Below are 21,897 nucleotides of genomic sequence, written 5' to 3' on the forward strand. Positions count from 1 at the left end.
AAGGTCCAAACTTCCAGTTATAAGATAAATAAGTACTAAGGATGTAATATACAACATGATGACTAGAGCTAACAATGCTGTATGAATATAGAAAAGTTGTTAAGAGAAAAAAAATCCAAGTTTTCATCATAAGGAGAATTTTTTTCCATTTTCTTTCATTTTTGTGTCTATATGAGAAGATGGATATTGCTGCTTCTTCTCCCTCTTCTTCTCCCTCCAGACAGCTGCTCATGCTGTCTCTCTCGTTCACTCTTTCTCTCTCAAATTCTTTCTCTCTCTTAAAATTCTTTAAAAAAAAAAAAACTGGACATTGGGGAGGGGAGGCGAACCATAAGAGACTATGGACTCTGAAAAACAACCTGAGGGTTTTGAAGGGTCAGGGGTGGGAGGTTGGGGCAACCTGAGGGTTTTGAAGGGTCAGGGGTGGGAGGTTGGGGGAACAGGTGGTGGGTAATGGGGAGGGCACGTTTTGCATGGAGCACTGGGTGTTGTGCAAAAAGAATGAATACTGTTACACTGAAAAAATAAATAAAATGAAAAAAAAAACTGGAAAAAACTATAAAATTGACAAATCTTTGGCAAGAATGATTTTAAAAATCAAGGAAAAATAGACCTATGAACACAAAAAGCAAAAGGTAACATACCTAGAAATGAAAAAAGATTTAAAGAACTCTCTGAACATCATGATATATATATATTTTTAAATTTTAATAAAATATAATTTACCAAAACTAAATCAATAGTAGAAAATCAGAATGAGTATATGAGTACCAATGACATTAAATTAGTAATTTTTTTAAAAACTTCGAAGAGTAGAAAGGGAAGACTGATAATGAGTTCCTTGTAAGGACAAGAAAAAAAATTAATAATTCTCTACAATGACTCCAAGGAACTATATAGACACTTCATATACATTATCTCATTAATCCTGATGATATCCCCATTAATTATTGCTCTACTATTTAACAGATTCATCCAAAAAGGGAAGATAACAAGAATAAGAGATTAGTGGTTTGTTCAAGGTCACTTTAGTAAGAGAAACTGAGGAAAACTTTCTTTTTTACATTACAAAGTTTTTACACAATATTACATTGTCTCTCAACATTTCAATGACCAATAATCCTAGAGCTGTCTAAAAAAGCTAAATGGATGGTAGACAAATAATATGGCTAAGAAGGTGTACTGATGCCAGGTCACAAATGGTCTATATGTTTTGGTAAGTCTTTTATTCTGTGCACAATGAAAAGTTGATACTCATGAAAGTATCTCTTATTCTAAAAGACATAGAAATTATGCACATTTTTGGTGGAAAAATCATTGCATGGAGCTTAATAATTGCATGGAGCACCAGATGTGGTGTATAAACAATGATTCTTGGAACATGGAAAAAATAAAATAAAATGTTTTTAAAAAAGCTTAATATTGGAAAAAAAAGAATTTCAGAAACATTCCTATAAAGAACAAAATATTTTAAAAACTTTTATGGAGGCAATGAAAGAAATATCAGTGATATAAAAGGAAAAATAGTTTTCTTTTATCAAAAATCTAATGCTTTATTATTTATAATTGTTGAAAAGAGAGTAAGAACTATACTCACCTTCTTTATTCCTTTACTTCTAATTAAGCATTTATTTTTAACAAAGATAAACAAAGAAGAAATAATGGATCCTAATGGAATTTAAGGAGGTAGTAGTGATGGTGCCAAAGGGTTTGCTGACGGATCCTTTGTGGAGTATGGCAGGGAAAATTCGATGATGATATCAAAGTTTTGAGCACAAGCTGCCAGAATGACGGAATGACTATTCTTGGAATGGAAAAGGCTAAAGGAAGAACGAAATTAGGAGTTCAATTTTGTACATGTTCATTCGAGGCACTTATCACACATCCAAGTGAAGATGGTGAGTTGGCAGCTAGATGTAGGAGTCTAGACTTCAGGGCAGTGTTCCAGGTAGAAGTATAAGTTTGGGAAAGAGTAGCATAAAGATAATATTTAGAGCCATGAAACTGGATACTACTTAACAGAATGACTACACATAGAAAAGATGATCTGGGAATGATCTCTGAAACAGTCTAACATTTAGAGGTTGGGGAGATGAGGAACGGGGACTGGGAGTAAGGAGGAGCCCACAGGAGGGAAACCAGAGAAGTGCTGAAGAGAGCAATCATGTTTATCAAACTGCTAGGAGGTCGAGACAGATGAGGAAATGATTAACCACTGGATTTAGCAATGAAACATCACTGCTGACTTCAATGAGAGCACTTTCACAGGTAAGTATTAAAGCTCAGTTTGAATAGTGCAAGGGAGAATGGAGGCAAAAAAAAACAAAACTGGGGACAGTTTTATAAAAAAGGAGAGGTGACTGAAAAGTAGCTTGAAGTGACTATGGACACTTCGTTTGTTTGTTTGTTTTTAACACAGGGAAAATAACAACATGACTGTATGCAGCGATCTGTGGGAAGATCTACAAAAGAGGGAAAATTAATGGAAGAGGACAACTGTTGGGAGTGAAGACCTTAACATAAGAGAGAGGATGGGATGTTGTACATAGGTCAAAGGGCTGGTCTTCCAGAGCAAAATGATTCTTTTATCCCTACAAGGAGTGGGGAAAAGGAAGAATATATAGGACAGAATGTGTAAGAAGGGCAATCTGACAGCATATGGAACTTAACAGTCTCTTTAAATCAGCAGTTTTGTTTGTAGAAATTTGCCTCATTAAGGACACAATCATGTTTAAGTACAAAGAAAAGACGCTATAGGAATGCTTATGACATTATATTTAAAAAGCCAAAAAATGAAGGTATCTTAAGAGACCAATAATAATTAGCTACTGGACTTTTTAGACCTAAAATCCATTCAAGGAAAAAATGTTTAAATACATTTAAAATTATATCAAGATGTAACTCAGAAAAATTGAATTTTCTCACTGGTACACAACCTAAAACTAAAAATCTGTTTTAAATGTGAAATATATTTTAATATGTTTCTATTAACATATTTCATATATTTAACTTTAAAATATAACATTCCATTTAAAAAGACTAATGGCTAATAAACATTTTTAAAAGCTCAGTGGCACCAGTAATCAGATACATGCAAATTAAAACAACAATAGGAAAAAAACAATAGGATATAATTTTTTACATACAGAACTGGCCACACTTTTAATGCTGAATTTTTTAAAAGATTTCATTTATTTGAGAGAAAGAGAAAGAGAGAGAGAGAGAGTGTGTGCATGAGAGGGGAAAGGGGGGAGGGAAAAGCAGAGTGCCTGCTGAGCAGGGAGCCTGATGTGGGACTCGATTCTGGGACTCCAAGATCATGACCTGGGCCAAAGGCAGTCGCTTAACCAACTGAGCCACCCAGGCGCCCCTCACACTTTTTTTTTTTTTTAAAGATTTTATTTATTTATTTGACAGAGAGAGAGATCACAAGTAGGCAGAGAGAGAGAGGGAAGCAGGCTCCCTGCTGAGCAGAGAGCCCGATGTGGGGCTTGATCCCAGGACCCTGAGATCATGACCCGAGCCGAAGGCAGTGGCTTAACCCACTGAGCCACCCAGGCGCCCCCCCTCACACTGTTAATACTTAGTTGGCAAGAGGGGAAGCAGGCAATTTCACATATTGCTTATAGAAACTAAACTAGTATGGCCTCTCTGTAGGGCAATTTGACAGCATATTTCAAAAGCTTTAATAATATATATGCTTTATCCAAGAAATTTTACTTCTAGGAGTTTAAGTTATCATGGTGTGTTTGAAAAGATGTAGTTACAAGGTTATTAATTGCAATAGCATATGTGACAGTAAACAACCAAGTGCATCCTAAAGGTCCAACAATAATTGGGTAAGCACATTATAGATATAATTAAATTATATTCATTTAGGGAAATGAGACGGTGAAAAGATAGTTAATTACATGCAAAAATGTTCATTATAGAGTATTACATGTACATTATAATTCCATTTTAATTAAAGAAAAATATATCTATGCATAGAAAAAGCATCAAAATGTTAATGCTTCTAAGAGCTGTTTCTTTTTTTTATTTTTTTATTAACATATAATGTATTATTAGCCCCAGGGGTACAGGTCTGTGAATCGCCAGGTTTACACACTTCACAGCACTCACCATAGCACATACCCTCCCCAATGTCCATAACACCACCACCCTCTCCCTAACCCCCTAATCCCCCACCCCCCAGCAACCCTCAGTTTGTTTTGTGAGATTAAGAGTCTCTTTTATTTGTCTCCCTCCGGATACCATCTTGTTTTATTTATTCTTTTCCTACCCTCCCAAGCCCCCCACGTTGCTTCTCAACTGCCTAAGAGGTGTTTCTTAAAGGCAAGATTATGAGTGACTTAAACTTTCTTCTATCCACCTGTCTTTATTTTCTAATTTTTCTATAATTAATATGTATTACTTTCCAAATGAATTAAAAGCAATAATTTTGTTAAGGATAGACTTCTATAGTTTCTTAAAATTAGAAACCCAATAGAGCTTTTAAAAATATGTTTAATACAGGTATATTTCATGGAAACAAATGAATGTTAAAATACTGGTTCTTGGGGCACCTGGATGGCTCAGTCAGTTAGGAGTCTGTCTTCAGCTCAAGTCATGATCCCAGAGTCCTGGGATTGAGCCCCACGTCTGGCACCCTGCTCATCAGGGAGCCTGCTTCTCCCTCTCCCTCTCCCTCTACCTGCCACTCCCCCTGCTTGTGCTTGCGCTCTCTCTCTGTCAAATAAATAAATAAAATCTAAAAAAAAAAAAAAATAAAGTAAAATATTGTTTCTTTATTACAATCAGAATAGTTTAAATCTTTCTGAAAAGAAGATCTCCCATGGTCAATAATGCAAACATGCTTATGACTAGGTTAAACTGGTATTTCCCTTCTCATTTTATTGTTCTTTTTTAAGATAGTAGAAATCCCTCAGTATATAAAGGAGAGAAAGTGATAATACATGTTAGGATTAGTGCATCAGAGAAAGAGGAAGTTGCATACAAATTCACACAAAAAGTAGTTAAGCAAATTGGAGACACAGAGCATATATCATCAAATTCATATATATTCATATATCATCAAATTCTGAGGGGACCAGTTGAGAAGGCTTCATTATTGTAAAGTGTTGTAATTATTACTATAGTCTCTTATGTGAGTAGGAGAGAAAAATTAGTATTTGCATTTATCTTTATATTTTTAAGTCACTTCCTAAATCATTAAAAATAGCCTTTCTACCTACATGTTAATGGCCAAACCCCTAATGTCCAGCTGCCGTCTTGTTCTTTAATTCGAGACCTGTGTATATGACTATGGACAAGTTATTTAACCTCCCTGCATTTCAGTTTTTTCATTTATAAAATTTAGTAATGCCTATGTCACTGGCTTTTGAGGATTAAATAAGTTAACAGAAGGAAAGCACTTTGAACAATGCCTCATATACAGAAAGCATTCAATAAGTATTATCACTATTCTTTTTACAAGTATTATTTTTGAACTATTTGTTATCCTCATAGAATGTTCTATAATCTAATACATCCCAAAGAGTACGATTTTATGCCTGTTCAAAAATTCTTGCTGTAACTTTTTTTTAGATTGAATGTACTAGAATTATTCCTTTTCCCAAGTGATCCATTTATTCAAGTTAGAAATCTTGGTACCATAATACTGTGTTACTTCTCCCTCACTACCTGAGTATCTTCACAGTCCTATCTTTCCAATAGTGACTTCTCTCACTAGATGATTATCCTGGGGACAAGGACTATACTCTTTTTTAGAATTTCATGAAGCATCTACACTCTTGAAATCTATGTATCTCTGGTAGTTAGGAAAGTTTCTTTCCTACGTTAGGTCCTTAATAAATGCATCTTCAATGTGTGTGTGTGTGAGTGTGTGTGTGTGTACATACATTACACATATACATTAGTACTCTCTCTTTCTGTTTCCCTTACAGCTCTGGCCTTACCATAACATTTTGAAAGTATATAAAGATGATCATTCTATTTAGGAAGCCAATTCTACAAGTAGACTTTCAAAAAAAAATCTATAGATTTCATCTGATTAATTTCCAATGCTGATGAGATTATAGGAAATTCTTAACTCTCATAAAATCCTAGTAGTAGAATAAATCGGTACAACTCTTTGATATAGACACACTTCAAGGGCCATAAGAAATTTCATTGTCTTTGCCTGAGTAACTATAAATTCACAGTGGAAACAAAAAGAAAATTGATTTGCACAAAATGTTCATTATTCTTTCCTTTATAGTGGAGAGAAAATGGAGAACAATCTGAACGATGGATTTCAGTTTTGAACTTTCAATGGACTATAAAAGAGCTATTAAAGTTATCATTATAATGACTATAGCAACAGAAATACAAGCTGTTTTCTAAAAACTATACTTAATGCTGCAATTACAATTACATAAAAAGTGTATTTACATAAACACTAAAGACATAAATGAAGTTTTTATTTTTCAATGATTTCTGATACTGAATAAAAGCAGTTTTACACAGAAATCAGTTGCTTTTTAGTTACACTAACAATGAAACTGTAGAAAAGGAAATTAGAGAATTGATTCTACTTATAATAGCACTAAAAACTAAATAAGATACCTTGGAATAAACTTAACCAAAGAGGTAAAGATCTATACTCGAGGAACTACCAGTCACTCATGAATGAAACTGAGGAAGACACAAAAAGATGGGGAAACAATCCATGCTCAAGGATTGCAAGAATAAACATTGTTAAAATGTGTATGCTGCCCAGAACAATCTGTACTTTAACACCATCCCAATCAAAATACTATTGGCATTTTTTAGCGTGCTGGAACAAACAATCCTAAAATATGTATGGAACCAGAATAGACCCTGCATCACCAAGGAAATGCTGAAAAAGAAAAACAAAGCTGGGGGTTTCACGTTGCCTCATTTCAAGCTTTATTACAAAGCTGTGATCGCCAAGACAGCATGGTACTGGCACAAAAACAGATACATAGACCAATGGAATAGAATAGAGAGAGCAGATATGGACCCTCAACTCTACGGTTAAATAATCTTTGGCAAAGTAGGAAAAAACATCCAGTGGAAAAAAGACAGTCTTTTCAATAAATGGTGCTGGGAAAATTGGACAGCTATGTACAGAAGAATGAAACTAGACCATTCTCTTACACCATACACAAAAATAAACTCAACATGGATGAAAGACCTCAATATGAGACAGAAATCCATCAAAATCCTGGAGGAGAACATAGGCAGTAACCTTTTTGACATCGGCCACAGCAACTTCTTTCAAGACATGTCTCAAAAGGCAAAGGAAACAAAAGCAAAAATGAACTTTTGGAACTTCATCAAGATCAAAAGCTTCTGCACAGCAAAGAAAACAGTCAACAAACCAAAGAGGCAACCCATGGAATGGGAAAAGATATTTGCAAATAACATTACAGACAAAGGGCTGATATCCAAGATCTATAAAGAAATTCTCAAACTCAACACCCAAAAAACAGATAATCAGGTAAAAAATGGACAGAAGACATGAACAGACACTTCTCCAATGAAGACATAACAAATGGCTATCAGACACATGAAAAAAATATTTATCATCATTAACCATCAGGGAAATTAAAATCAAAACCACATTGAGATACCACCTTACACCAGTTAAAATGGCAAAAATTAATAAGGCAAGAAACAACAAATGTTGGAGAGGACGTGGAGAAAGGGGAACCCTCTTATACTGTTGGTGGGAATGCAAGCTGATGCAGCCACCTTTGGAGTGTGGTGATTCCTCAAAAAATTAAAAATAGAGCTACCCTATGACCTAACAACTGCACTACTGGGTATTTACCCCGAAGATACAGATGTAGTGAAAAGAAAGGTCATATGTACCCCAATGTTCATAGCAGCAATGTCCACAATAGCCAAACTGTGGAAAAAGTCAAGATGTCCTTCAACAGATGAATGGGAAAGAAGATAAGGTCCATATATACAATGGAATATTACTCAGCCATCGGAAAGGATGAATACCCAACTTTTGCATCAGCATGGATGGGACTGGAAAAGATTATGCTGAGTGAAATAAGTCAAGCAGGGAGTTAATTATCATATGGTTTTACTTACTTGTGGAACATAAGGAATAACATGGAGGAGATTAATGGAGGACTTTAGGAGAAGGAAAGAAAAAGTGAAGGGGGAGGGAATTGGAGGGGGAGATGAACCACAAGAGACTATGGACTCAGAGAAATAAACTGAAGGTTTTAGAGGGGAGAGAGGTGAGAGGATGAGTGAGGCTGGTGGTGGGTATTAAGGAGGGCACACATTGCATGGAGAACTGGGTGTTATATGTAAACAATGAATCTTGGAACACGACATCAAAAACTAAAGATGTATATTGTATGGTGACTAACATAACACAATTAAAAAAATTTAAAAACAAAAAAGAAAAAGAAAATAAATAAATAAAAAGAAAATCAATGCTAAAATAAAAAAGCCTATGCCTTATCAATGTTTTAAACTCCAACAATCATCTCGAAGCACTGAGCTAGCATCACTTCACTGATACATCACATCTACAAAGTTCGGACATGCAGCAGATCCAACACTTAAAATAATTATGCAAAGCAGAATCGAAAGTAGTATTACTTGCATATAACACCCAGTTCTCATCATACCACGTGCCCTCCAACTAATGAATCATTGAACACTACACCAAAAACTAATGATGTACTATATGTTGGCTAATTGAATTTAAATTAAAAAAAAGTTGGGGGGTTTGGGTGGCTCAGTCATTAAGTGTCTGCCTTTGGCTCAGGTTATGATCCCAGGGTCCTGGGATCAAGTCCCGCATTGGGCTCCCTGCTTAGCAGGAAGCCTGCTTCTCCCTCTCCCACTCCCCCTGCTTGTGTTCCCTCTCTCGCTGTGTGCCTGTCAAATAAAAATTTAAATCTTAAAAAAAAATAAAAAAATAAATTTAAAGAAAGTAATATTACAAAAAAAGCAATTATATTTATTTTTTAAAAGACTTTATTTATTTATTTGACACAGAGAGAGAGAGAGATCACAAGTAGGCAGAGAGGCAGGCAGGGAGAAAGGGGGGGAAGCAGGCTCCCCACTGAGCGGAGAGCCCTATATGGGACTTAATTGCAGGACCCAGAGATCATGACCTGAGTCAAAGGCAGAAGCTTAACCCACTGAGCAACCCAAGTACATGCCTCAAAGAGCAATTTTAATCAATATATTACACAAGATATTCAACTATAAATTAAGATTTCAATAACATATTTCAAAATGTCAAATACCTTTGGGTAAATTTCAAATATGGTGTGTAATCTATTACGGCAGGAAAGTTTCCATCCAATCCTTCTCCCTTGAGGCAGAAGCTAAGACAGAGACAATAAATATGTCATAATACATTAACTTTTAAATCAATGTTAAGTATTATAAACAATCTCTTGTTGAAGACGTGTTCATCAAATTGCAGGTAAATTTTTTAATTTTTATTTAATTCATGTTACCTGTTACAAATAAACATCTTAATAATGATACTCTACATTCACTACCAACGACAAAGGACTGCACAAGTTAATATACTTTAATACGAATATATCATGCCAAAGAAAAACTTTCTAAGAAATTTGTTCAAACATTATTTACTGGACACTACCTTGGTCTTCACTGGATTTTAAGACATCATTAGAGGATTTTCTAATGAAGACTTGTTCACATTTTCATACAAACTCTAATGTGACACCGAGTAACTCCTCAAAAGTTCTAATTAGAAAAATGAAAGTTTTCTAAACTATCTGAATAGGTGAAAGGGCTTGGATGTTAGACCTAAAAAGAATGCTAAAGAAAAAACAAACAAAAAAAACAAAACTCCTTTAATCTTTTTTTAATTATTCTTTATTTTCATGTATTTGTATTTTTTTCCCTTTTAAAAAATTAACATAATGTATTATTTGTTTCAGGGTTACAGGTATGTGATTCTTCAGTCTTATACAATTCACATACCCCCACCCCTGTAATATTGATCACCGGGCTACCCATCCCTCCAACCCCGGACTGCTCCAGCAACCCTGTTTGTTTCCTGAGATTAAGAGGCTCTTATGGTTTGTCTCCCCCTTTGGTTTCATATTGCTTCACTTTTCTCTCCCTTCCCCTGTGATCCTCTGTCTTGTTTTTCAAATTCCTCAAATCAGTGAGATCATATGATAATTTTCTCTGACTTATCTCGCTTAGCATAATACCCTCTATTTCCATCCATGTTGTTGCAAATGGCAAGATTTTGGGTATTTTTGATGGCTGCATAGTATTCCATTGTGTGTATATATATATACACACACACACACATATATGTACAATGGAATATATGTATGTGTGTGTGTGTGTGTGTGTGTGTATATACCACTTCTTTATCCATTCATCTGTTGATGGACATCTGGGCTCTTTCCACAGTTTGGCTATTGTGGACATTGCTGCTATAAACATTTGGATGCACGTGTCCCTTTGGATCACCACCTTTGTATCTTTAGGGTAAATACCTAGTAGTGCAATTGCTGGGTCCTAGGGTAGCTCTATTTTCAACTTTCTGAGGAACCCCCATGCTGTTTTCCAGAGTGGCTGCACCAGCTTGCATTCCCACCAACAGCGTAGGAGGGTTCCCCTTTCTCTGTATCCTCGCCAACACCCATCCTTTCCTGACTTGTTAATTTTAGCCACTCTGGTGTAAGGTGGTATCTCACTGTAAAACCCCTTTAATCTTTAGTCAATCCTTTTTGAGGACATGTCAACAGGAAAGGTTGAGATTTGCCCAAAGTCATACTGGGAGTCTCAAAGCCAGTTAAGAAACTCTAGATCTCTTGGTCTCCCAATCTAGTCATCTTTGTTTTATATGATGATATATCCAATTGGATAATAATAATTTTTTAAAAAGGCATTTAGTTTTATTACTATTATGGGAAGAAAAAAGTACATCTTCTGGGAACATTAATAAGAACAATTACAAGATGTAGGTCGATCTTTTAAAAAAACAAATTCATCTATGAACTCCCACCTCTGGTTTCTTTGGTAAGTTTGTTTATTGAAATATCATTCTAATATGTTAATATCAAGGGCATGTATGTACTTTTTCATACTTAATGAGGAGTGAACAGAAGTGGCCTCACTTTATAAGAGCTTTCCTTCATTTACAATACTATTACTAATGTATCTTTAAGAGATTTGCTTTCAGCAGCATGACAGGTGAAAAAGTAACACATTTAGGATAAAAAAAAACAAGCTCTGTATCGCATCTATCATACTCATATTCTGAACAATTAAGCTAATAACTGAATATGACTTTATTAAATCTTAAATGGAGGAAAATTATACTGACAAAATGAAAGTATTTTGAAAAGGAAGTGATTTACTAAAAAACAGTAATGTCAGTGGAAATGAACAGCACTATTTTCTGATTCAAGATCTAAGAGTAGATTTTCATTTAAGTTTCATACTTATTTTGTTGATATTCTTGAATTTTAAGTGATATTTTTCAAAAGAATTATAATATTTCCATCATTCTTATATTTGAGTTCTTGTTATAAACAAACCTTTTACTTTTAGCATAATGTAAAATCTTGGATCAGCTAAAGAAATGCAAAAAGATACTCCCATAAAGCTATGAAAAACTTACATTTACATTTTTAGTAATTACAATCTTAGTCTGAAATCAATTCATCATGTTGATAATAACAAAAGCAAATATGAACAATATTTTTGATGGTCTAGATTCATAATATAAACATAAGATACCCGAGATATGCCAGGATCTTTTTTATTTCAATACATGAGGTAATGAAAATCTTTCATGCTTTGAATCTACTTTTAGTACATTCTTTTTTATTTTAAAGCAGTACTTAAAAAAATACTAAGAGATAAGATCCAAAAATTTCCTCCAGTGCTACCGGGGTATATAATCTTTCTGCTGGGGAAATGCAGTCTAGGATTGTTTTGCCCAAGCTAGTAAGCAAACATGTCAGATAATTCCTTAACCTGAGAGTCATTCTGAGAGCAAACCCAGTCAGAAAGCTGATGTAGCTGGATAAGGAACATGAGTTAAATATCAATATCCAGCTGTGTGCTCTACTTAGTAGCAAACCAAGGAAAAAAACCTAAGTAGAAACTATTATGACTTAAAAACTGAATACATTTAGGTTAAGTACCTGAAATCAATAGCATTTAGTCCAAGCAGCATGCCAGCAAGCATATTTGCTTCCTCACCTAAGACAATTGCTCCATCTTCATAAAATCGCCTAAAAAATGAAATGGGTAAATATATAAATATTAAAAGCACACTGAAGTTTCTTCTATAGAAATTAGAGACCAAACTAAAGTACAAAGAACTAAATTTTATTTATCAAAATAAAAACTATCTGGATCACCCAATTCTTGTAGATACTTAGGGGGAAAAAAAATGCCAGTGTAACAAAAAAAAAAAATCATTCTAAGCGTTTCCACTTCTCTTAAAATCCCTAAAGTGACTTTCGATGGGCCAAGATTGTCTACTATTTTTCCCTAATAGGGAAGCAATATGCATGTAATTCGAAAGGTGGCAAATTCACAGTCATTTATACTGCTCTCTTTTTGAAACTATGTAGACTATTGTGGTATACACTGAACAAACACAAACACACACACACATTATTTTTTATGTAATTCCAAGGGTTATTAATTAAATGAAGGGGCGCCTGGGTGGCTCAGTGGGTTGAGCCGCTGCCTTCGGCTCAGGTCGTGATCTCAGGGTCCTGGGATCGAGTCCCGCATCGGGCTCTCTGCTCGGCAGTGAGCCTGCTTCCCTCTCTCTCTGCCTGCCTCTCTGTCTACTTGTGATCTCTCTCTGTCAAATAAATAAATAAAAAATTTAAAAAAAAATTAAATGAAGAACAAAAAAGATGTGATCATTTGTAATTCATGCTAACCTTTAGCACTACAATACTAATGGGCTAGCAGGGTGACTGTGAGTGAAAAAGAAGTATTCATTATCTCTTAAAAATATGAATATGAATCTATCAGTGTTAATTCCTATAAAGCTTTCTGTATCAGTTAATGTTAGTTGTTAAAATACTAAAATTTTTATGTTAAATGCTTAAAATATTTTTAAACAATATCATGATATGAGCCAAAAGATATTTTTCCACAAAAGAATGTAAGATCACTATATTTACTTTCCTTAATACTGCGCAAAAGCTAGTTTACATTCAGTAAGCAGGGATCATTTAATTGTTATATCTATTTATATTAGATATAGACAGTGGATGCCACTCTGTAAGACCCCACTAACTAAAGGAAAACATTTTAGTAAATGAAATTTGTCTTACTCTTTATGGTAAAAAAGATTTTAATATGCTCATAATCCCACTGCCAATTTTACATAACTCACAGTTTAAAAATACTTTTATAAACATTATCATCATTTGATACTTGCTCAAAAACCCCATGAAGCAAAGGTGGGAACAGCTATCATTAGGTTCAAATTTACCATCAAGAAAAGTTAAGAATTAGGGGCGCCTGGGTGGCTCAGTGGGTTAAAGCCTCTGCCTTTCACTCAGGTCATGATCCCAGGGTCCTGGGATCGAGCCCCGCATCGGGCTCTCTGCTTGGCAGGGAGCCTGCTTCCTCCTCTCTCTCTCTCTGCCTGCCTCTCTCCCTACTTGTGATCTCTATCTGTCAAATAAATAAATAAAATCTTTAAAAAAAAAAAAAAGTTAAGAATTAGGTTAAAACAATTTGCCCAAGCACATGCAGATAAATTACTTAGGAAAGAAACCTAATTCTTCTTACTTTAAGTTTTATATATTTCCATTAAACAATACCATAACACAATAAAAAAAATTCAAAGCAAAAAAAAAAAAAACAAAAAACCATACCACTATAAGAAATATTTAAAGAGAATTTAACCTATGTTATAGTTCATAAGGAATTTTAAATGAATAAAAAGTACAAAGGAAAATAAGAGACCACTATTCTACCTGCTGTCAGATATAAGGCTACAAATAAATACTGTGGGAAGACTAGCTTGGAATAGATGCTTTCTGTTTCCTTGGAAATATGGGAATTGTTTTTATTGACTTATACAAAAAGGAGAAAAACTAAAAACTTTCAGTCTGACAAAGATTAATAAAAAAATGGAAGGAATTTCTATATATTTAACTAAGATATTCCACAAAACATAAAGATATTTAAATAATCTATATACCTGAGATTCTGTCACTGTCCCAATAGCTAAACTGGCTGTTGAAAGAGCATTTTCACTCCTAGAAGAACTATGATTATAATGGCTCTACATCCCCAAATTCTACAAGATACGTGGCTTAGAAAATAGTCCGGTCTTTGATATTGGGTATCACCCATTATTCCAAGTATTTCTCTATATAAGAAAAGGTCTACTTTTTTTTTCTCCATCTTTAGTCCACAATGTTTTAAAAGTACATTCTAAAAATCAGATCAAAACAATTTCTGCTTGCTTCCTAATGTCAAAATTGATTTAGGGACTGTTGAAGAATATAAAATACACACACAAATCTAACCAATTTTAGAGATTTCTTAGTCTAAAGATCTTACATATGTGTATATAAAATATTGTTTTGATTAATTTTTTTGGTTTTAGTTTTACTAGTAATTTTTGAGGTTAAACAATATAAGTGAAACACTTGTTACATGTGAAATAATTCCACTCAAATAAAATCATACCTGAAGTGTAATGTTGTACAGACCTCATTTATTATAACAGTCTTAACTGAAATAAAGGGTATGGGAGAAAAAAATGGAAGAGGAAATGCTAGCTAAAGAGTTGTCCGGGGTGCCTGGATGGCCCAGTTGGTTAAGCACCTAACTCTTGATTTCAGCTCAGATCATGATCTCAGGGTTATGAGATGGAGCCCAGCATGGGGCAGCATGCTTCTGGGCATGGAGCCTGCTTGGGATTATCTCTCTCTCTGTCCCTCTGCCCCACCCTCCCCCCACCCGCATTCATCCTCTTGCTGGCATGCACACTTTGTCTCTCTCCTTAAAAAAAAAAAAAACCAACAAATGAATTGTTTCTTGTATGCTGAACATCTCCATTGTTAGAGTTGGCTAAGAAAAAAGTATTTTTCAGAAAATATACTTCTTGAAGTCTGAGATAACTTTTTAAAAGTAACTTAAGTCAGTATTCATAAGAATAATGAAGTGATCTGAAGAAATTTTTATCATTTGATCAAAGACATCATTCACATATATTAAAGAATCAGACGCTATTAAGAAAATTAATTTTTATTCTCTTAAATCAATGTATCAACAATTTTGAATGAGTCTATTCTTGTCATCAACACTTTCGAAGACTTAAAAAAAAACCTGTAAACTTTAAAACTCTTCATTTATAAGAGTTAATAAAGTTTGCTTATATAACCAAAGTTATGTGACAAATGAGACAAAGGTCAACCCTAACACGACTGAATTCAGTAATAATAAGATATACACTAAAGATTCCCTTTCTGTAGTTGAAAGTATTTTTTGTTCTAAAGAAAATAATTGTATGAGAAGGATTTAACCAAAACAGTAAACTGAATTGCCAAATGCATTATAAACACTGAAAATGAAAGGTAAAAAAGATATATAAAACTTCTATTTAAAGCTTTATACACTGGATTGTATCTCTAAAGAAGTTTTGCATGTTAGAAGCAAAGGAAAATTATGAGCAACTCTTGATATTACTATGATCAGGAAGAAAAATTTCCCCTTTTTATTAGGTATATTCCTTCCACTTATATGTCTGTTGAGTAGAAAAATATTTGAAACCAGGAAAACATTTAAAAATAACACCCTAATAATAGCATTTTTTCTCTTATCATATATAATTTAACTCTAATGGAAATATACCCCTATATAATGCTATCTTTAGTATTCATTCTGTAAGAGTATTTGAAGGCCTTTCAGGTATTTCATTAACAAATGCCCTTTGGATGGCATCCAAGGTGAAAGACCAGTATAGATCATATCAGTACTATACAATATCATGCTTCATATTTTCCCTTTTTGAGAGCAGAAATTATTCTACATACTGAAAATGCAATATTAAAATATGAGAAAGGCTATGTTATAAACCAAAGAAATTCCATTATCACATTCTTGTTCCCTTGACCAATTTAGATTCTCCACATGAAATTTTAAGGGAGGAGTTTAAAAAAGTCTCCCTCATGACATGAAAAATAGATTATAGCATTATAAATAAATGTTACATTTCATTCAAAGTCCAACTGAATCAGAATGAAAAACTGACCAGAGGTAAATCTCCAAAGATCTTGCTAAGAATGTGAGATTCATTAATGATTTTATCAACCAATATATAATAAATTCCTACTATGGGGCAAGAACTGTGTGCTAGGTACTAAAGTTAAATGGTGAACAACTAAGCATGGTCCCTCTCCATGGAGCTTCCTGTCTAGGGGAGGGGACAGGCAACAAACAAAAGAAAAATGTAATTAGAGTTGATGATAAGTAGTATAAAGCAAATAAGCAAGTGGTTGAGGTAGAGAAAACTCAACTGAAGAAATTCACTATTAGGAGAGACATTCTTCGGTGTTTAGCTTGAGATCTTAAGCCCACAGAAGTCTGATCACACAGGGCTCTGTAGACCATATAAAAATAATCATAAATGTGAATGTTTATTGAGAGTCAATCACACTTACGAATACTTTATAGGAATTATCCTCTTTAACTTTACTAGCACATATTATGCCAGAGAGGAATTAAGCAGTTGTCTAAGTAAGAGTCTATAGCTAGAAAGTGGTAAAGCCAGGATTTGACTCCTGGAAATGTATATGAAGAGAAACAATTGTAATGCTTCTTAAGTGGGAACTGACACAAACTTTTTAAATTTAAATAAGATTGGTTGGAAGATATATGGCTAGTGGAAGAGGGCAACCTGGAAGCTCACTTAGAACAAAAATAAGGGAGTGTAGACAAGAGATAAATGAGGTACTATTACTCTAGCAATCATGGAGATTAAGGAAATAGACCAAGATAGATTTTTGGAGAGAGGACTGACAAGACTTGCTAATTAGGAATGATTATAGAGAATGAGGGATGAAGAGAAATAAAATATGAATTTTAGGTTCTGACTTGATCAAACATGTAGGTAAGTTGTGAAACCATTTGCTAAGAAAGAGGTAAAGAAGGCTAGAAGGAAAAAATCAAGATATCTGAACTATTGAGGTAGCAATTTAAACGTGGAGTCAGGATCATACAGGTGGCATTTAGAGTAATTCTAAAAACTCTAAGAAGACAGACGGGAAAACGAATGGAGAATAAACATCACACAATGCAGGGCTGAGCCAGGAGAATACTGACATTTCAAAGTTGTAAAGAGTAAAAGAAGTCAAAAAGAGAGACAGAGACAGAGTCAAAAGGGCAATTACAGAGGAGAAGGAAATGCCATGGAACATTATATAAGTTAAAGACAGAGGTTTTTCAATAAAGAGTATTTAACTGTTTGTTTTAGCTGGGCAATGATGTCACGTATGGACAAGAGATATATCCATTTGGTAGCTTGTATATTATTGGTATCCTTTTAAAAATTATCCTTTGTGGAGTGGTGAGGGAAAGACATTGCCCAAGAGCGAATACAAGGGTGTCTCTAAGGTAAGGAAATGAGACAGTATGAATAAACATTTTTTGAGAAGTGAGGTGATGAAGCTGAACATGGAAATGAGCAGAAGGAAATAGAAGTTCAAGGGAGAAGTTTTTCTTTTCAAGGTAGGAGATAGCACCATATGTTTATATGTGGGTGGGAATGATCCAACAGTGGGAAAGAGATTAAGAATGAGAATAGAGAAAGTTGATAAGTAATGAAAGAGGTGAATGGGGATCGGATCCAGAAGAAGGTGGCCTTTGGCAGGAGAAGAGACATTCCAACATAACAAAAAAGAACCAAAGGTATATGCTTCCAGTATGTTTGATGCTAGGAATAAGAGCATTCATTTATGATAAGTTCAAAATTCTAATGAAAGGAAGTCTTACGTTATTATGCTAATGAAATATCTAGTTCTCTGTATACAGCAATTTTTAAAGGGCACTCAGAATGCTTGTTACTCTTAGGTCACATGGTCTACATGCATGACCAAGAAGATTATTCTTACTTTTACAACAGAATAACATCAAATATATCCTTCAGGTTTTTCCTACTTGTTTCCAGGAATTACTGTCTGCATGGCTCTTGGACCATAAAATGTTTTCAAAGTTTATTCATGTCATAGCTTATATCAATACTTCACTTTTTTTTTAAAATAAGAAGTTTATTTAGACAAGATGCTTGACAAAGGGAAAACTATCTAGGATTCATCTCTTATAGACTAATTAAATCTTCTCTAAAGACAGATTACCCTACATGTAACATCTATGTACAAAAATGTTATAAAACTGTCCTTGATTTTATACTAATAAATGACAAATATTAAAATTCTCCAAACAAGGTATGTCAAAATTTTCATGTTCTTTTTTTTGGTTAAACAGTGAAAACAAAGGAAGTTGCTAGAATATAAAGAGTTGAATGAGCATGAGCACGGAGAATGAGAGTATTTTCCCAGAGTCATTATTTTTTCCCAGCCCATCTCAATTTGATGTCAATCAAAATATACCACTGGATATTTAGTACCAAAAAAGTGCAATATGCTAATGCAAATTTGCCAGTGACTTTATGTACAGAGGAAATGGGAAAGAGGAAAATGAAAAAGAAGATAATGTAGTAGTCAGGATGTGGTGGAACAAAACTGTGTTTGTCTTGTTTTGTTTTCTTTTTAACAGAGAATGTATTCTTGGTCTGTAGGAAGAGAGTTCTGGAATAAAATAACAAGTTCCTTCTTTAGTAGACACTTTCTATCTATTGCTGGAACGCATCAATTTTATCCTTCATTCTCATTTCTAACTGTGCGGGTATGCCTGCTTCACTGATTGGCTGCCTTTCAAATGGGACTCTGATCTGCCTCAGAGACAAACCCTGTGTTCACAGAGACTTTCCTTAGTTTGTTTAGTGTTGTATGCTTAAATCCTACACTGCCCCACAGAACCACGTGAACATTACTGTGATTATTTTCTCAGTCTTGACTTCTCCCTTGGGCTTTTCATCCACCATGGAGAATTTTGGAGTCTCCTCAGCTGCCACTTCACAAAGGAGGTACCAGGTCATCCACAGCGAATGAGTACACAAGCAAGTATCAGTAAAGGCCAGAAGCAGCCCTTCGTTTCTTTATATGGCTGAAGATCATTCTACTGCATGGAATACATATTATTTATTCATTCATTCATCAGTTGATGGGACATTCAGGTTGTTTCCACTTTTGGCTATTATGAATAATGCTACTATAAATATTTGTATAGACACTTTTCGTGAACACATTTTCAATTATCTTGGAAATATATACACACACATATACAGGAGTCACATTCAAGGTCATATGGTACATCTATGTTTAACCTTTTGAGGAACTGCCAGACTGTTTTTCAAAGGGGCTGCATCATTCTGCTTTTCTACTGTGGAAGTATGAGGGTTTCAATTTTTCTAGGTCCTTGCCAATATTTGTTATTATGTGTTCTTTTGATTTCAGCCATCCTGGTGGGTATGCAGTAGTATTGCATTGTGGGTTTTGTTTTTGTTTTTTTGGTTTTTTTGCATTGTGGTTTTGATTTGCACTTTTCTGATGGTTACTGATACTGAGTGTCTTTTTTTTTTTTTTTAAGATTTTTACTTATTTATTTGTCAGAGAGAGCGAGAGCACAAGCAGGCAGAGTGGCAGGCAGAGGCAGAGGGAGAAGCAGGCTCCCTGCCAAGCAAGGAGCCCAATGTGGGACTCGATCCCAGGACCCCGGGATCATGACTTGAGTCGAAGGCAGAGCTTAATCAACTGAGCCACCCAGGCATCCCAATAGTAAGCATCTTTTTTGTGTTTATCAGTCATCTGTATATTTTCTTTAGAAAAATATCTATTCACATTCTTTACCCATTTTAAAATGTTTTTTTATTTCTAAGTTTCAAGAGTTCTTTATATATATTCTAGCTAGAAATCCCTTAGCAGACATAAGCAAAAAAAATTTTTTTTGCAAAACTTTTCTCCCAGTCTTTGGGTCGTCTTTTCACTTTCTTGTTGTTATTCTTCAAAGCACAAAGGTAAAATTTGAGTATGTCCATTTATCTATTTTTTCTTTGGTGGCTTGTACATTTGGTATTATATCCAGGAAACTATTCTTAATCCAAGGTAATGAAGACTGACATTCATGTTTTCTTCTAAGAGTTTTCCAAGTAAGTCTGATCCATTTTCAGTAATTTTTGTGTATGCTATGAGGCAGCTGTATACAAGCAACTTTTATTAATGTTTTTCATCTTAATAATGTAAAACTTTTAAAGAGATTCAGATTTCAAAAGTGCTTTTTAGCTCTTGAAAGATATGTTAATTGCTCACTATCTACTTTTCTATAAGTGCGAAAAGTATTTATCAACTCCATTTCACTTTGTGAAAGCTCAGTAATTTTTGAAGTTTTACTTTAGACTGTCCTCCTTCTTTCTCTTAGTCCTACTAAATACCAAGAAATTGATATTTCTCCTGAACACAACTTTTGTCATTTTAAATTAAGTACCGTGGTACAACTGTAAAGTAATAAACAGGTCTCCATAAAACTAATTTTACCTCTTCTTTATATTTTCCATATTTGCTACTTCAAATTCTTATCAGAATGTTTTCAATCTTGTTTCAAGTGTCACATTTGTGTTTCTTAGCTTAAGAAACTATTATTTTTCAGTCTATAGATGGGGAGAAATTAAAACTTGAAGCATAATTCAGTTTCTCTCTCGTCTACTTTATTTACCTTACTGTCTATTTCTCAGTCTTCCCAGTAAACTACCAAAATAATTCCCCAACTGGTTTGTTTGTTTTGTTTTTTTGGTTTTTTTTCAGGCTTGGATTCTAATCTCAAGTCCGCCAACCTCCCAGCTCTGGCTATTTCTCAGTAACACCTCAATCCCTAAACCATGAAACTCTGTAAGCACTGTTTTCAATTGCTCCCTGACATTCTCTACCTTAGGGGAACAAAAAAAAAAAAAAAAAAAAAAACACCTGAATTGCTCTAACACTATGGAGCCACATGACGTACTCCTACCAGTGGATTTACTATATTTCTCATCCCCATACTTCCTCCACCCATTCTTATCCTTGGATTTTCACTGATTAATATTCTCAAGCTCGCCTGTCTTAGCTCATGTAGCTCCTCCTTTGGTATTGGGGTGAACACTTGTATCACCATTTTACAGAACGTCATTACTCTTTCTCATCGAAGAGTAGAATAAGAAGAAATCACTTGACTCAGAAACTCTCAAGATCCCTAAAGGATCAGTGATCATTTCTCGTTGTTCTACAAGCACTTATATCAGCATTCAGACAAAAGGTAAGGTTTAACTATTCTTTCCAAAAGTTTGCTTATGTTTTACAAACTTAATCTTCCAAATAATAGATATGCTTTGGCTAGAGGTTCACAATTAAGTTTACTTACAAATTAAGTTTCTTTGGTTTGATTTCAGTAAAAACAAAGCAAAGCAAAACAAAACAAAACAGTATAAATAGTTTAAAACAAAAAAAGGAAGACTTTGCAAATGTGTTTTTCAGTTAACTTCTAAGATGAGAAATCTAAAATAACTCCTTACTTCCTTTCTTGGGAATTAAAGCCATTATATTCACACTAAAATACTATGCGTGTGTGTGTGTGTATATATATATATAAACATTATATATTTGCATGTATGTGTGTATAAACATTTCCTAAGCCATGTTTCTGTTTGAATAATGTATGGTTAGATATTGTTACAAGAGTATTTTAACTTCATGGACTTTTTAGAGTTGAGTCATTTCC

At 34.2% G+C, this 21,897-nt stretch overlaps 1 protein-coding gene across 8 annotated transcripts in view; it reads right to left on the reverse strand.

Annotated features, from left to right (window-relative positions):
• The window catches only part of RUNDC3B (RUN domain containing 3B), a 135,086-nt gene that overhangs the window by 45,168 nt on the left and 68,021 nt on the right, over positions 1-21,897 (reverse strand). For all 8 annotated transcript variants that reach the window (XM_046020538.1, XM_046020535.1, XM_046020537.1 and 5 more), the window contains 2 exons: positions 12,189-12,278; positions 9,288-9,368 (listed from right to left, as the gene is read on the reverse strand). In XM_046020538.1, coding sequence (XP_045876494.1) covers positions 9,288-9,368; positions 12,189-12,278 — 171 coding nt within the window. The remainder of the gene's footprint in view (positions 1-9,287; positions 9,369-12,188; positions 12,279-21,897) is intronic.

This window comes from Meles meles, chromosome 10, assembly GCF_922984935.1.
Source record: "Meles meles chromosome 10, mMelMel3.1 paternal haplotype, whole genome shotgun sequence".
NCBI classification, from domain to species: domain Eukaryota; kingdom Metazoa; phylum Chordata; class Mammalia; order Carnivora; family Mustelidae; genus Meles; species Meles meles.